Source organism: Notamacropus eugenii, chromosome 5 (genome assembly GCF_028372415.1).
Source record: "Notamacropus eugenii isolate mMacEug1 chromosome 5, mMacEug1.pri_v2, whole genome shotgun sequence".
NCBI lineage: Eukaryota > Metazoa > Chordata > Mammalia > Diprotodontia > Macropodidae > Notamacropus > Notamacropus eugenii.
In genome coordinates this window covers 201,737,830-201,755,069 of record NC_092876.1, presented here as the reverse complement: position 1 = coordinate 201,755,069, position 17,240 = coordinate 201,737,830, and the positions used below count along the sequence as shown (strand labels likewise).

The following is a 17,240-nucleotide window of genomic DNA, read 5'->3' as shown; positions in this document are numbered from 1 at the left end:
AGGATAAAATACAAAATGCTCTGTTTGGCATTCAAAGCTCTTAATAACCTAGCCCTCTCTTACTTTTCAGTCTTCTCACACCGTACTTCCCAACTCATACTTTTGATCCAGTGGCACTGGCCTCCTGGCTGTTCCATGCACAAGACACTCCATATCTCCTTCCTTCAGGTATTTTCTTTGGCTATCTCCCAGATCTGGAACACTGTCCTTCCTTAACTCAGGTTAACTACTGACCTTCTTGGTTTCCTTTAAGTCCCAACTAAAATCCCATCTTCTACAAAAGGTCTTCTCCAACCCTTCCTAATTCTAGTACTTTCATCTGTCCATTACTTTCTATCTATTCTATATAGAACTTGCTTTGTATAATTTTTTTACCTACTGTCTCCCCCATTAGACTGTAAACTCCTTGATGCCAAGAACTTTGCTTTGCTGATTTTTGAATCCCCAGCACTTAGGATAGTGCCTGGCACATTGCAGGCTTTTGTTTACTGATTGATCTGACTAAAATCTATGATGGAAATATTGATTTTCTTTGGATTTCAATTAAATAATGTTGCTATCCTGTCTAATACTAAAAAACAACAGGAAATGTCTGTATGCTATATGTCCAATTGCTGGCACAACTGGAAAGACTAGGTATTGAATGTTTCGAATTACATACAGAGCCAAATATGATAACTAAACCTGACAGATATTTCTACCTGTTGTTCCCTAACTTTCTTTACCTACATTGAGTATATCACTAAATCCAATGTTTCACCAAATAAATTTAAAACAATAACAGACTAGTAATCCATTTTACTCAGGGTGGGAAGTTCACTTAGAAGAAATCACCTGCCAGTGTTATAGTCAAGAAGTCAACATGCATTTATTAAGTGCTTATTATGTGGTAGGCACTGAGCTAAGTGCTTGTTGACTTAAGATAATTCAGTGCTGGATTAGAACATATGCTATTTCCAAAGACAAAGTTCCAGGCTAAAGAAAGTGAACTAGATCTTGCTTAGGTTTTTTTATTGCATACAACTGCATGGCAACAATATTACAAACAATACTTCATTAAAACATACATTGATCTCATTGAGTTAACATTGATATTGGCACCTACATCTTGACAGGAGACAGAAAAAGGATGAAGAAATGTAATAAGGTGTGAGTTCCAAAGGACCTTTGAACATTAACATTTAACATCATAAAAACTGTACTGAACACAGAGAGTAAAAACATGGGAATGAGAAAGAATGGTTTAAGTTCTTGAATTTACCGCTACTGTAACCAGTCTCATTTCTAAGTTTAAAAACGAGACACTAAATAACTGTTTTGGGCATTAAAATGCCATTAAAAAGTCAGCAGACAGGCAGTGTTATGTAGCAGAAGAGAATCTGCCTTAAAATTATGAAGGCCTGGGTTAAAGTCCTATGTCTGACACAACCAGTACCGTCTATGAGACCCTGAGACACTGCCTCTCGACTTTTTAATGGCTTTTTAATGCCCAAAACAGTTATTTAGTGTCTCGTTTTTAAACTTAGAAATGAGACTGGTTACAGTAGCGGTAAATTCAAGAACTTAAACCATTCTTTCTCATTCCCATGTTTTTATTCTCTGTGTTCAGTACAGTTTTTATGATGTTAAATGTTAACGTTTAGAGGTCCATTTCCTATTTCCATGCTCCAAGAAACTACCAACACTATGAGTTACCCAAGATGTACAGGATATGTAGATCTGGGGAGTTTCTTCAACAAGGAATTCCCCACACCGTAAAATCACAGATGTAGTTCCTATCCCTATTTCTCTAGCAAATGTGTTACTAAGTTTATCAAGGTAGGGGAAAAAATGTTGAAATATATTTAAATCTGAAATATTTAGCAGCTCAAACTACAAATTACCACTCATGGCTACTTACCCGTTTGTCTAATGTTCTCTCTCGCACAAAATTAAGTAAGTGATCATTAACAAGTAGAATATCTTTTTTAGCTGCTGTAACTATAGATACAATAACATCATGTCTAATGGCTTCTTCAGGATCATGGGATCTCACTTTAAGATATTCTGAAAGAAAAAATTTCTATAATGAGAATTAATATTTTTATAGCTTAAACTAAATAAATCATATAAATAATGAAAACATGCCTCAAAAAGAAAAAAGGAATTAGTTAAGTTTAACAAAAATTGTGTCCTCAGAAACTGAATTGTTTATTTATATTAGTTTAATGTATCTGGGTGGCAGATTTTTTTCTTTACCATTATTTCTTGACCTCTGCTATTGCTCATAAAAGGGAGAAAGAGAAATCTCTTTTATGGATTTTTTTTTTTGTAGGAGGAGGGTTAGAATGTATTATAATGTTAAAGTAAATTTGTTCTTTTGGAGACCCATCAGAATGTTTACTTTATGATCCCTTAAATTACACAAAGTTTTGTGAAAGGACTGATATTTAGGAGAAAATACATTTAATTTAGGAGAGATGACAGAAAAAAAACTTCACTTGAAAAACGAAAGAGATATTGAGAAATGCAAATGATTTAGCAAATGACTGAAAGGCTTAAAGTCAAAGATAAGTTGAAATTAATACAGTGGATAGAAGCAGGTTATTTAAATTAGCAGATGAAAAAAATCAGCAATGATACTCTACGCATTTGAAAAGACCAGATGCAGATGCTACATACGACAGCCTTCTACTTCAACAAAAATGTTGAACCCATTCAACAGTGACTCCCTCAAGTCCTTTCTTCTAGGCCTTAAAAGTTTTCTGTATGACTCACTCCCTCTTCTGTTTTCTCTAGGCACAACAGAAGATTTTTCTAGAACTAATCCCTCTTTTGGGATCTTTAAATCCAAGCCTTGTCCTCTTGATTTTCCTCTAACCATCATTCTCTCTCATTAGTCTCTCCCTTGTCAATAACTCCCTTCCTCATTTGCCTTATAAAGAAGCTTTATTCTCCCCAATCTCAAAAAAAAAATTTTTTTTCTTAGTCCTTCTAGCTAAATTCTAATCCTTTTCACAGCCACACTTCTTTAAAAAAAAAAAAAAAAGGCTAGATAAAAGGCTAGATGATGTATTTCCACATTTTCACAACCCACTCAACTCAAGAACTCCTTGTACCTGGGCTCTGGCATATCAGATCAGATTTGAGAATCACTTCTTCTGAACTTCACTCATCCTGTCATTTTTCTTCTACTTTTTGCTAATAGTCCCCAGAGCTGAAATGCCCTGCTTTCCAACGCCAAGCCCAACTGTCAAAAAGACAGCTTTGTTCACCTCCAAAATATAAATCAAGCCCATTTTACCTATTCTCACAACACTACATGGCCTACAGAATAGTCCTATATTATCACTGTCTTGCTCTTGCTAGCTTAATTCAACATTAAGTAGTTTTGAGCTTTGATATAAATTAAAATCTGTATTTACAAGCTAATCAGAATGTGAATGCCTGAAAAAATACTCTATGGGTAAATTTGATTATGTAGGGGAAAAGCTGCTAGTTTTATTCAAGGAGGGGAAATAGGGCTAGTTCATCTAAATCACTAGAACAAGAAATAAAGAGAACTGAAAATAAGTTATTCCAATAAGAATTAATGAAAAGACTGTAAGAAGCTTCCAGAAAACTCTGAAGAATACAAATTAGGTTAATAAGAATCTAATACAAAATGCACCAGAGAATGAAACCAAAGTTAAAAAAAAAAAGAATTTATGAAAAGCTGAAAACTACATGAGGGAAGGGACAACTATTAAGTTTTTATCTTTTAGGTTTTAGACGTTAATTCACCTAAGAAAGAGAAAATGGAAAATAGATACCTTTAATTCAAGAGAGATAATAGAAAAAAATGATAAATCATAAGTAAAAGGAGTAGAGAACTGTCCATGAAGACTTAACAATTATTAAATACTGACATTTCCAGGAAAGAATTAGTGATTATATAAAAGGTAGATGTTCGAAACTTTAAAGGCTACAGAAATAAAAAGAAAAAATTTAAAAATTAGAAACACTAGAAAATATAAGATACTAAAAGATTATATGGAAAGGAATTTATTATTCCTAATGGAAAATATAAGGAATGACAAATAACATAGACTATAAAAAGAGATTTTTAAAAGAGTAGTAAATGTAAGGGAGGAAAATTCTTGAGCTTTCAAATTTGTAAAACCTTGAACTAAAACAAAATGGTCAAGACAACCTAACTGAAGAGTCTAAAAATTTTTTTACATTATTCAGGTCACTGGAATTCTAAGACTTAACTGCTCTCATTCAGTCAACCATGAAAATGATTGTGAAAATGAAAATGTTGCTATCTGGAAGACCAACAGCAAGGAGCCAGTATTAGGAGAGAAAGCAATGTTGAATAGTGGGCGAGTGGGGAGGTGGCGGGAAAGGGGGATGGGAAGATCTGGTGTCAAATGAACCTATAGATAGCTCTATCCTTTACTAGCTGAGTGATTTTTGCTTAAGTTCTTTAACTCATCTAACCTCAGTATCCTCATCTGTAAAATTAAAGGGCTGTATTAAATAATCTCTAAGACCCCTCTCAGCTCTTAAGCATCCAACTCCATAAACTGTAACACTGAAACAGGAGGTAATAAGAGCAAAATGATCATAGCATTACTAAAATATCTGTCAGATGGCAAAATGCTAGAATCTATCAACCAAAGAGAAATTATTCACTAAAGAATTACCAACAGGTAGCCTATCCATAGTAAACACTTTTTCATCAAAAAATTGATTGAGTTTATCGACTGAGATAATGTCCCTATTTCAAAAATCTACAATTTTACCAACATCTCCCTCCATTGACGATGATTAGTAGATAATCTTTCAGATAATCTTGCATGGTTGAAAAACTGATCAACCTGCAGCTAAACGTTCATGAGCCTCTCTGCCAAAAAAAAACATAGTCTACCACTAAACCTATACTCAAGTACCTTTCCAGATTGGTAGGACCTACTAGAGACTATGTTTCCATGGCATTGCCTTATACTACAAAGGCTGCCTTCTATAAAGATGAGACACTTGAGTAGGGTCTTGGTGAAATGATGAAAACATTTTTTGAGGATTCTTAGGGAGAATGTGAATCAGTGTGTGTATGAGAGTGAGTGAGTGAAAAAGAAAGAGAGAAAGAGAGAGAGAGAGAGAGAGGGAGAGAGGGAGAGAGTGTGTGTGAGTGTGTGTGTGTGTCTGTGTAAGATAAGGCTGTTAAAGAACAGATACTGATTTCCACTTTTCTCAGAAATGGACACGAACTTTACACAACAGTCTTTATGCACATATAAAGACCCACTATTAGCATCCGTGTCTATATCCATCTCCTTCTCTAAGTGGATCTAAGGGTAAGGTACAGGGTATGAAGAAAAAATGAAAAGTAATCCATGCCCTTAAGGGGAGTACAACACATACAAACATAAACATTCAATCATACACACACTCAGCACACAACATATCTATATCTATCTATACATATATACACACATATACAACATGCACATGTGAACATGCATGTGCGCGCACACACACACGGGGAAAAGCTCAAAAAACTAGGTAGATAAGGAAATGATTCCCAAAGGAGATGGCATAGGACTTGAGATTTAACAGAAACTAGGATTACTAGGCAAACTAGGCAAAAATGAAGCTTCCAAGAGAAGCAGGTTGACACAAAAACAAGGAGGCAGAAAATGGAATGCTGAATTCAGGAAACAGACTATTTGGGACTGCTAAAGTTTCTTGAGGAGCTGAGGAATAACATGGTCAGATCTGTCCTTTAGAAGTACTATCTGGGGGTGAGGGGAATTAAAAAAAAGACTATGTTGGGAACAGTGTAGAGGACATAGTGTAGAGTATAAGCAAGGGGAAGCTGTTGCAGTCCTTCAGGCAAGAGAAAAGTGCAGATATAAACTAAGGTAAGGGCCATGTGTGGAGAAAAGGGGACAGACCAAAGAGAGATTATGGAAGTTCAACTGCTTAGATTTAGCAGTGAATTCAATATACAAGGGAAAAAAGACAGAAGAGTGAAGACTGATGCTAAGGCTGCGAATCTAGATGACCAGAAATAATCGGAGTGGAAGAAAAGGGAAGAGAGTAAATTCTGTTTTGAACATCATAATAGTTAGTATTTACACAGACTTTAAAGTTTGCAAAGTACTTTACAAATGCTATCTCAATGTATTCTCACAACCACCCTAGGAATAAATGCTGTTCCTATCTCCATTTTACAGAACAAACTGAAGCAGACACAAGTTAAGTGACTTGCTCAGGGTCACACAGCTACTAAGTGTCTGAGGCTGGATTGGAATTCCAGGCCCAGAATTCTATCTCCTGGACCACTCAAATGCAATTTGTTGTTGTTCCAGTTGTTTTCCAATCCTGTCTGATTCTTCATTACCTATTTGAGGTTTTCTTAACAAAGGATCCTGGAGTGGTTTGTCATTACCTTCTCCATCTCATTTTACATGAGGAACTGAGGCAAACAGGGTTAAGTGTCTTGCCCAGGGTCACACTGCTAGTAAGTGTGGACAGATTTTAACTCAGGAAGATGAGTACTTACTATGTATCAGGCACTATGGGAATACAAAGAAAAGTAAAAACATTATTCTCACCCTCAAGGAGTTCATATTCTAATGGGGAGACAACACATAAATAACTATGACATATAGAGAGCAGATGAAAGTTAATATTAGAAGAAAACACTACTGCACATAGCTGTGGAGGGAAGATGGAGAAAGGTCTCCTACGGAAAATATATTGCATTAAGCAAATTGGAAGGAATACAAAAAGCCTAAGATGCAGAGGTGAAGTAGGAGACTTCCAGGCAAAGTAGACAGAGAGTCAGTGCAAAGGTATAGCGGCAAGATGTTAGGAAAAGTAAATGGGTCAGAACAGCTGGAATGTAGAGTGAAGAGGAGTAAAGTATAAGAAAACTGAGAAGAGTCAGAAGTCAAGGCATTGGGAAAGATAGAATGATAAAAGAATATCATCAGAACAAAGGATTTCATTATTCATGAACACAGAAGTAGATCAGCTGTGGGTGATGGCTAGACCAAAGATAGGATCATCTCTGTGTAGCTCATGTGGTATAGAAAGGCAAGGCTTAAGAAGTGAGCAGAATAAGAATGACCTAGGGTTGAGAGATAATAGTCACTAAGATCATGAATTGAACTGAGAAGCTATGCAGGAAAACAAAAAGGGAACTGAAAAATTTATTAGCTCTTCGCGAGTCAGGTCTTCACATAATTTTATAATCTGAAACACAATTATCAAATCTCATAGGACTATAGAATTTAGAACTGGAAGCAATCTGAACAGGTCATCTTCTAATCTAATTCCTTCATCACTTTATAGAGAGGTTAATTTATAAAGGTCTACAGACTTGAACCTGCTGAAGAACATAATAAAGATTATCAAAGGAAGCACTCCCCAATGCAACAACAATCTCCAAAGAGGCCTAGAATGACATCCCTTGGAGAAGGTTCATACCATATGGACAAGGAACAAAGGTAGCAACCATGGAAGCACTGGTAGACTATTAACTTCACTAATAATAGCTAATGTGTGTGTGTGTGTGTGTGTGTGTGTGTGTGTGTGTATAGAGAGAGAGAGAGAGAGAGAGAGAGAGAGAGAGAGAGAGAGAGAGAGAGAGAGAGAATTTTAAAGTTTACAAACTGTTTCACATAGAGGATCAAAGTAGGTTAAGAACAATTTCCCCAAAGTATCTTTCTTGCAAAGTTTTCCTGTTCTGATCTCTCCTCAAATTACCATGTAATTGACTTATATACTTATAAGTAAATACTTATCTGTACACAAGTTGTATTTGCCCCAACTATAATATAAATTCTTTGAGGAAAGGGACAATGTCCCTTCTGTCTCCGTATCCTCTGTAACTAGCAAATTGCTTTGCATATATTAGGCATTAAATATTTGTAAAATTCAATTTTGTTTAAAAAGTGATATGCTCAAAGTCATATAGCTAATAAATAGCAATGAACATCTGAATATCCCTATGAAAGTCAGTTTAAAACGTTCCAAAATCAAATATAAAGTAGTTGTCCTTATATCTCATAGTGCTAGTTTCCAAAGTTATTCATCAAACACTGACATGAGTTAGGTAGGTACCACAAAGAATAGGCAGGTACTTAGGGGGAAAAAAAGACAAAAATAGAAATGAAAGAAAAACATCAAATTCCATGAAAAAATTAAAAACATTCTAATAATTATTAAACTATATAAAAAGTTACTTTAAACATTTTAGCTTCAGTTTTATGCGGAATAACATGACTTTTAATTTCAAATTCCCTAAATTTCCTAACAGACTTCCCATTAAGTTTGATGACTATGATTAAACAAGTTTATTTCAAACATCACAATGATAAAATAACATCATTTTAGTTAAGCTATAAACTTCTTTTACTACTTGAATGAAAAGCACATACACCAAGTTCTGAATTTCTGTATTCCCATAAAAATCTACAATTAGGATCTACAATTATTTAACCTTTTAAACACAGTTACCTAAAAACTAGGTCATTTTATAAAGTGAAGTCCTATTGGAATAATCAACAATTCAGAGTTAAATCTACTTGAGACCCCAGAAATCCTAAAGCCCCTAGACTTGCCCGAAGCTGAGGAGACATATTCTCTCCAAAGATTCCTGGTTTCATCAGATGTCTTCAACATTGTATTATAGTTATAATTTTTAGCATGCTAAGAAGAAGTAGATTGAATGCCAGGTCTGGATTTAGGAAGACTCATTGTTCTAAGTTCAAATCTGGCCTCAGATACATACTAGTTTTATGACACTGGGCAAGTCACTTAACCCTTTTGCATCAGTTTCCTCTTCAATAAAATGGAGAAGGAAATAGCAAGCCACTCCATTATCTTTGCCAAGAAAACCCAAATGAGGTCAATACGAGTTAGACACAACTGAAAACAACTCAACAACAGAAACAAAGAAGACCAGCTTCATCAATGATTAAAAATGCGGCTATTAATCCAGGAGAAAATGCAATTCACCTGTTAAAAGTCCCCAATATATACATTATGAGTAATTATTTTTTTAAAAAATTCCTCAGTACCTGTCAAATCCTTTGCCAAATCAGGATGGTTCATAAGGCAATGGCTAGCAAATTTCACACATTCAAGCCGTATAGGTACATGAATATCATTAAACCTATTTAAAATTTAAAAAGGAAAAAATATATTTAAAATGAGATAAACAGTAAAATTGTGAACTCAATTCTTACTCCAAAATATGCATTTATTTTATTTAAGAAAAGATATTTTCACAAGCTAACTGGATTAGAACCACTTAAGTATCTATTTTCTTGTACCACAAAACCCTAAAATATTTTGCCAAGTCTGTTGATTTTGTATGTATTTGAATGTTGTAGGGAAGTAAGAATTTTTCAAAGAACTTTTTTTTAAAGAAGGCCAGAGCAAACTTTTATAGAAGAATTACTCATTTAGCAAGAGGTGATTTTTTTTTGAAAGGAGTGAGGTGTGGAGCACTAATGCAACATGATTAAGTTGATTTAAATATAAAACTCTATAATGTTCAATTTTATTAAGAATGTGCTAAAAAAAAAAAGTATGACTTAAATAACAAGAAAATTGTACTTGATTTTATTTTACAACAAAATGTTAGACATCTCTAAGTAAAAGTTGACATTCCTTAAATTAAAAAAAAAAAAAAGGAATATAGCAACATAGTACAGTGGAAAGAAAACCAAAATTCAAGAATTGGTTTTTAGTTCCACTTCTACTAGCTTCATTAGGTGCTAGTGATCTTGATCACGTCTCCTAAGTCTCTGAGCTTGCTTCCTTAACTAAAGTAGTTTGCAAGCATCAAGTGTTATTTCACAAATGGACACTATCATTAATCCAATTTTATATTAATGAACTGGCTAATTTTACTCAGTCAGAAAACTCCTACTAATCTGAATAAAATTTTAGAAATATCAAAAAAAACTATTTAAATTTGAACCAGTATTTCGTAATTTAAAATTTCAAAACTCTTAATTTTGAGAAATACAATTCTTGAAACTTTTTCTTAACGTTCCCTCTACTTTCTTTTTTCTGGAGGGGGAGGAGATTCAAATAAATGACTTCACCAGTAGGAGAAATTGTTATTATGGAAATTCTGTCTACTGATGAAAATCAGCACAATTCGTTTTTGGTATTCTTAAAGAATGTTTGGGGCAATATTCACAAAGATCACATGAAACTAGCTCTTCCTCACTCAAAGGCTTTTTCTGTACTATGACACAATGCTTCTAAATACTCCATATTACACAGATAGGAAAATAAAAGTCAAACCTAAACTGCTGATTGCTATAAATAAGAAAAAAAATGCTGACACCAAATGCCAAATTTAACCATAAATCATTTATCTACATCAAGTGCTTTGATTTATGGGATTTGGCATACAATAAAGGGAAGTCCCAAATTTGGATTCTTGACCATATCCCTAATTCAAGTTTTAAGAAATAGTTTACTAAAAGAAGGTTGATGCTAAATTCCTCTTAACACCTTAGATTTCCAGATTTACTAGATGAGAATAAAAATATCTGCTATATATATATCACAAGTTAATTTAACAAAATACTCATAGAATGTCTACAAAGTATTTGTGCATAACTACAGTTAATTTACAGATAAAATTATTAAAATTTAAAATACAATTTAATAGAATTATTCTCACAAACTCATTTAAAGTATAAATTAGTACATTCCCTTAGAACCAGCATTAAAACTTAGTGTAATTAGAAAGCATGATTTAGTTTCAAAATATTAATTAAAATGTTTTAAATTTTAACTTCATTATGTAAACCACTTAATTTTATCTTAGGATTATAACTGAATTGGAGACTTTGTAAGGTACTGAGTTCAATCCTTTCATAAAAGGAAATTAACATACATATATATATATGGACATTGGAGATTTCCCAAGTTCACCAGTTAGAGGGCAGATACTTTAACCAAAATCAAAACATTTTACATTGCAAACTATTTTTTTAATAGCCAAATTTCCATTAACGAAATTCATAAGCTAAAATTTCTGCACTGAGAAAACAACAACTCAAATTTAAGACAGAAGCAACCATTTAGTCCAAAAGTCTATATGGCAAACACTGAAATACACACACTCTAGAATCAAAATATTCATTTAAATAATAAATGGCTATAATAAAGAACCCTAAACATTCTGACAAATAGTTCAGTAAAACATATTTTTAAAATTCAAGCTCTAAATTTTGTAATTCTTAAAAAGTAACAAAGTATTTTAAAATAAATTGTCAGTGTCAATATGTGAATTATTCATGGATGCTCTAAAATTGAGCTACCTCAATCTCAAAATCCAATTAAGCCCTCATGTAGAATATTGCTGATCTGAGTTCGTATATATTCTTACTGCATTCTAAAGTCAAAGAAATGACATCAGGGTTATTTATTGTTTTTTATTAGAGGTCCTTTTTCATTTCAATTAGCCTAGGTAATCAAATGAACTAAGAAATTTTCAAAAAGAGGTAATGAGTAAATAAAATATAGTACTATTAGTGTAATGGGATACAATGCAATTAAGACAGAAACACAAGAAATACAGACAGACTGATAATACACAGCAGGAAAAAGCAGAATCCAAAGAGCCAACTACATACTAGGAAGAAAAGTGAACAGGAACAAACAGAAAAATAATGAAGAGATTTGGAGAGAATAAATTCAAAGTTGCAATTTTATGCACTAAAATTTATTATTTACTTTGTAAAACAAACCCAGTTGCTTGTATTACTATTTATTATTATTTCTAATAAATCATTTTTAAAGAGTTAACTAAGGATGAGATTATTTTGCTATTTACTTTCCGAAAGTTTTATTCTACCTTTTTTTAATGTTTTTAAAAATATTTTCTTGATGACAAATGGTAATATTTTGCTTTTATGTTAATAACCAAAATGCAAAAAGTTGGCAATCATTCTGATGTACATACAATAAATCAGAAAATTATAAAGAGTTTCATATCCAGGAGCTATGAAATTATATGTGACAGATGAGGAAACTAAGGCATAGATACCAACACAAAAATAATTTTTATATTTTTATACTTAAAATTTACAGTAATATTTCACTTAATTACCTTTATATTTCGTTTCAAAGTCAACTGCAAGAAACATACCGTATTTAGCCATCATCACTCCTCAATAAATTGAAATATATCAAAATGAAATATTCAGTACAGGAATGTCAGCCTTCATATAAACTTTTGTCAATGACACACTAAATATTCACAAAATACTTGGGTAGCTTTTAAGTATGAAGGGGAAAAAAACCTAAATTCTGTCACCTTACCAGCTAGCTGTAAGTTTACCAAAGAAGTCAAATTAAAGAAAAAGGGGGTGAGGAGGACCATGGCTGGTTATTACCAGCTCTCAAAAATCACATATGAGATACTGATCATCACAATTTCTGTTACGATGAATATGAAGAATTTAGACTTAGTCCTTCATATCATTTAAAAGCAAAGATGTGTGAAATGTACGCACACTTCAATATTTTCCCTTAAGGAGAGAGAAATAAAACAGTACGTACCTTCCCAAGTAGCACTGCCAAAGTGGTTTATTTTGAGATGCCAATTCTGAATCCTTTGCCCCAAACATTTTTGCTAGCAGTTTAACAACTTGCAGGCGTTCTTCATTGTCATTGCTCTGGAAAATAAAGATGTGTCCAGGATATATAAAATAACATGTTTATACCAACATATACATCAGAAAAACAAAAGTTTGTATCAGAGTAGGCTATGCAATAAAATGAAATAAAGAAGCTAAACTTAGATTTACCTGAAGATAAAGAACTATAAACTAGAACAACTGATTTGGGAATAGACTACACATTCAAAGTGATGATAAGGTGGCTAACAAGCAATTTATAAAAAATTACCATACAAATGTACTCCAAGAATATACTTTTCTACCATATTTACATCAACTGTATTAAAGTCATATTTAAAAATTATAAAGTATTTACAATATATTTCAACATTCCAAAAAGTTTTACGTCTTAATTGGAAAAACTTTTCTCAGTATAAATACTTCGTAATCCAACTGGCTAATTTAGAAATTATATAGAATACAACTACTGAATATACAATCAAGAAAGTATATGGAATATGTCCCACAAAATGATCAAGAATCCTGAATTTAGACAGCCACAAGGTTTCTGAGGTTGAAAAAAAAATTCAAGACAAAATTAACCTTAATTAAAAACATAAGCAGATGTCATACTGTACTGCTTCAGGGAGATCACCAAGAAATCAAAACATAAATAGCATATATAAAAAAATTTTTAAAGAGACCAAAGTTATAATTTCAAGAATATGCTGTTTTATGAAATAATGCTGAAAGCAAAACACTGCAACTGTTTTAGATTTCAATGTAACTGTATTGTCAAATACGCAGTTTATTATATTACTTCAATACTAGGTTATTATTAAGAAATTAAAATATTGCTAACATTAAATTCATTCAAGTTTTCTTAAAAGTAATCACAAAATAGCCTGTTCTATTTTTATTGAAAACAGTTCTGATCAGCTTTTAGAAAACTTGAATGATATCATTTTTCAACTGCATTGAGATGAAAATATCAACAAGAACTTCTTTAATAGCAATTTCAATAATATACATATAAAAATCATAAGACGTGCAATAGCTTCCTCAAATTTGTTATCCTGTGATTCTGTATAAATATTTATGAATGTATTTCAGTTAACAGAACATTTCTCCTAAACAATATTGACAGAAGACATTTTTTCCATAAAATTAAATATATTACTTTATCAAATGTTCTCAAACAACACTAAAAAATATATCCTCAAAGACTGGATGTCAGGTAAATTAAGAAAAAGAAGCCTGGTAACTAATGCTAGTTCAGCCAAATGTTCCCTCTGTTACCTTGTAAAATTCACTTCACCTCAATGCATTTGTAAAATGAGTTAGTCAATATTATCTATTCTTCTTGCTCTAAAGCTACAATTCTAGTATAATTACAAAAGAGATCTGCACATCTGTATTTGAAATTAGGATTATCTGATTTCTCCACCTGCTATTATGGACTTCTACAGGTTCATCACCTTGTTTGTTGTTACTCTTCAAAGAGGACCAATGACATCAGGAGAGTAAGGTCATGACTTTGGTTAAGGGCTATTAAGGGATCACCTAAACTTGCCTTTTTGGGTTACCGTATTTTTCAGAAACCCTGGCCTCAGAGCATGCAGCAGTGTGTTAAGGACAAAGATCACCCTGAGCTGACATAATCTGTTGTTGTACTGCAGGGTAAACTCCTTCTATGGCCTTGGGAAGCAAGACAGGCACCAGCCAGTCTGTGCCAGGCTGGGATAATGCTTATGCATCGAGGGTCCTTTGAAGATAAGTGGACCCTCCTGTCTTCATAGTTTAGCAGCTCCTAAGGGGAAAAAATGCAGCTTTTGCCCATCACCTTGTTCCTCCCCACAGGCAGTGGTCTTGTCTTTTTTTTCCCCTCCTTTGTTGCACCATTCCCCTTCCCATGTCACACCCCCTTTCTGGTATCCCCTCTGCTATTATAAAAATGTAAACTTCAGCAAGGATTGTGAACTCTTTGCTTCAGCTCTGATTTCCACATGCAAGTTCATTCCTCTTATAATCCTAGTTTTCATTTAAGTTTTGTGAAGGTGTGATTTTCTGTTAACAACTTGCAAATGAATTAGATTTAAGTGAGCGAAAATTCTATGCAAAGTCATCAGTCTCACCCTCTCCTCCAGAGTCATCTGAGTCCAGATGCAAGACAAAAAAAGTCAGGACAACTGGCAATGGCCCTGGATGCAATGGGAGACCTGGTCCTTTTTAAGCTAAGGTTTTTCCGAGGTCTCAATTTGTCTGAGGCAAGACCCATTCAGTGATTAAAAGCTAAGTAAGAAATGAGGCAAAAGATGGTCTACTTTGCCTTCTCAAAAGAATTGATCTGGGAGGAGAAAACACTCAGGATTTCTGGACAGAACAGAAACAACTGCTATTTACACTCACTCAGCCATTAAAACTCAAAAATGATCAAGCATGGTTTGGGTGGTTCATTACCTAAAGGTAGGCTGGTGGTATAGTGGTGAAGCCCTAGGCCTAGAGTCAGGAAGACCTCAGTTCAAATCCTGCCTCAGACACCTAATAACTGTGTAACCCAAGGGAAGTCACTTGACTTCTGTCTGTCTACCTCAGCTTCCTCAACTCTATAAAAAAGGAGATAAAAATAATAATATTTACCTCACAGGGTAAGGAGGAGCAAATAAGATATTTGTAAAGCATTTAGCATAGCTAAATTAAGTACTTAAGGCAGAAACTTAGAACTACTGAAAGGAAGGGCTAAGTATTGTTTCTTGGCCTTAGAATCATGAAATCATACTTTGTCTCATCTTTCTGAGATCAGGACTGCATTAAGCACTAAATTATCTTTTCCCAATTTTTAAAGTTTAGACATAGATATCTAGCTAAGTTTCCCAATGTTAAGAGATTTTTAACTTTAATACCTACTCCAATATCTCATTTGCAGATGCCATTTAGACAGAACAAAGAGCAAAAGCCCTAACCAAGCACACAGCATGTTTGCTTTCCCATAATTCTAGATTTAATCACCGGGAAGAAGTAAAGCATATTGCAGTCTTCCAAGAAAGTACTCAGCACTTGAAATTCACGTGAAGAAATCACTGGGCAACTTTTTTAAAAAAGTATTTTGTTAAACTGAGTTTTAAAGTGTTCCCAGGAGAAAAAAAATTAGCCTTTACAAAATCTCCAGTGAGAAGACGGGTTGGGGAAAAAAAAAATCTTATTGAGAAATCTTTAGTAGTGGTTACAAAACTAGCATTAATACAGAGACTTTTTATTATTGTTATTTTTAACTATCTTTGTAAAATATCCCTTTGGTAGTCAGATAAAGATCTGTAATTAGCTTTGGCAGTTTTGTCATTTTTAACATACTGCCATGAGTGACAAATGCTAAACATTCCCTATTTAAGTTGGTCTTCATTTACTTAAAGAATATTTTGCAACTAAACCTATACTAAGTGAGCTTTGGTAGACTGACTCTCAAATATCTTCTGCATCGTGTAGTTGTTTTAAATGAGATTCTATTACTGTCTTGTGGGTTTTTTTATTATCCTATGGCTATGTTTTTTTTATTTTTGTGGGCTTATTTTAGAGCCTGCCAAATTACTGAAGCTACTAATTGTCTTGGTTAATTTCTTTACAAATAGTCTAGGATTTTCTAAGCAAACCACCACATCATCTTTAAAAAGGGATGAGAAAATGATTAAAGACATCATGGAACAACCAACAGGATGAATACAGAGAACCCTGGAGTTTAGATGAGCTGATACAAAGAAGGAAGCAGAATCATGAAAAATATATATACATATATATATATATATATATATATATATATATATATATATACACACAATGATTATAAGAATATAAATAGAAATAATATCCACCCCTAAAAAAATCTAAACTATATGTAGTAAAATTAGAAAGAACAAGCTTGGCCCCCCCCAAATGGAAATGTTTCCCATTCCTTTGCAGAGGTCAAGATCCTTGGGTATGAAACGTTGCTCACAAAAGATTTTGCTGAAGTACTGATGAGCTTTACTGAAATTTTTCTTTCTTTCTAAAAAAACTTAGGCTTTGTTATAGAAGATGGTTTTATGGCAGGGGGTGGGAAGGAAGAAAATTACCTGGGAAATCTAGGCTATACAAAAAACAAAGATATTACTAAAATTCAAATTATTTTTTTTTTTTAAAGAGAGCTGAAGACTGGTAGAAAGACTTAGGTTCATGCCCACTTCTGACTCATACTAGATAGGTTAATTACTTTAGGCAAATCACGTAACCCCACAGTGACCCAGGCAATTCTCTATGACTACAAATTGCAGAAAAGTTGTCAATTTATACTGGTAAAGAAAATTTCTTCACCAGGAGTTCCCTACACCAATGAAACTGAAAGTCTTGACCAAAAAATAGTAAGAGTTAACAAAAATGAATAAGTACAAATTAGACTGCCAAGGGAACTCTTCTGTAATTCTAAGTGCCATGAGAGAAAGAACTATGTCACATCTCTTCCCAATTGTGTGCTCTGCACACAAAAAGTATTTAATATGCCTGATGAAAATTAAAACAACTCTGAAAAATTTAAAAAAATCATAGCTATCAGACTGATTAATATGACAGAAAAGGCAAATGACAAAT

General features: G+C 33.3%; 1 protein-coding gene across 6 annotated transcripts in view; it reads right to left on the bottom strand.

The window, feature by feature from the left end:
- The window catches only part of PDS5B (PDS5 cohesin associated factor B), a 232,424-nt gene that overhangs the window by 123,925 nt on the left and 91,259 nt on the right, over positions 1 to 17,240 (bottom strand). For all 6 annotated transcript variants that reach the window (XR_011967607.1, XM_072611890.1, XM_072611888.1 and 3 more), the window contains 3 exons: positions 12,565 to 12,680; positions 9,054 to 9,148; positions 1,901 to 2,046 (listed from right to left, as the gene is read on the bottom strand). Coding sequence is in view for 5 of the 6 variants with exons in the window: in XM_072611890.1 (XP_072467991.1) it covers positions 1,901 to 2,046; positions 9,054 to 9,148; positions 12,565 to 12,680 (357 nt within the window). In the remaining variant the exon portion in view is untranslated. The remainder of the gene's footprint in view (positions 1 to 1,900; positions 2,047 to 9,053; positions 9,149 to 12,564; positions 12,681 to 17,240) is intronic.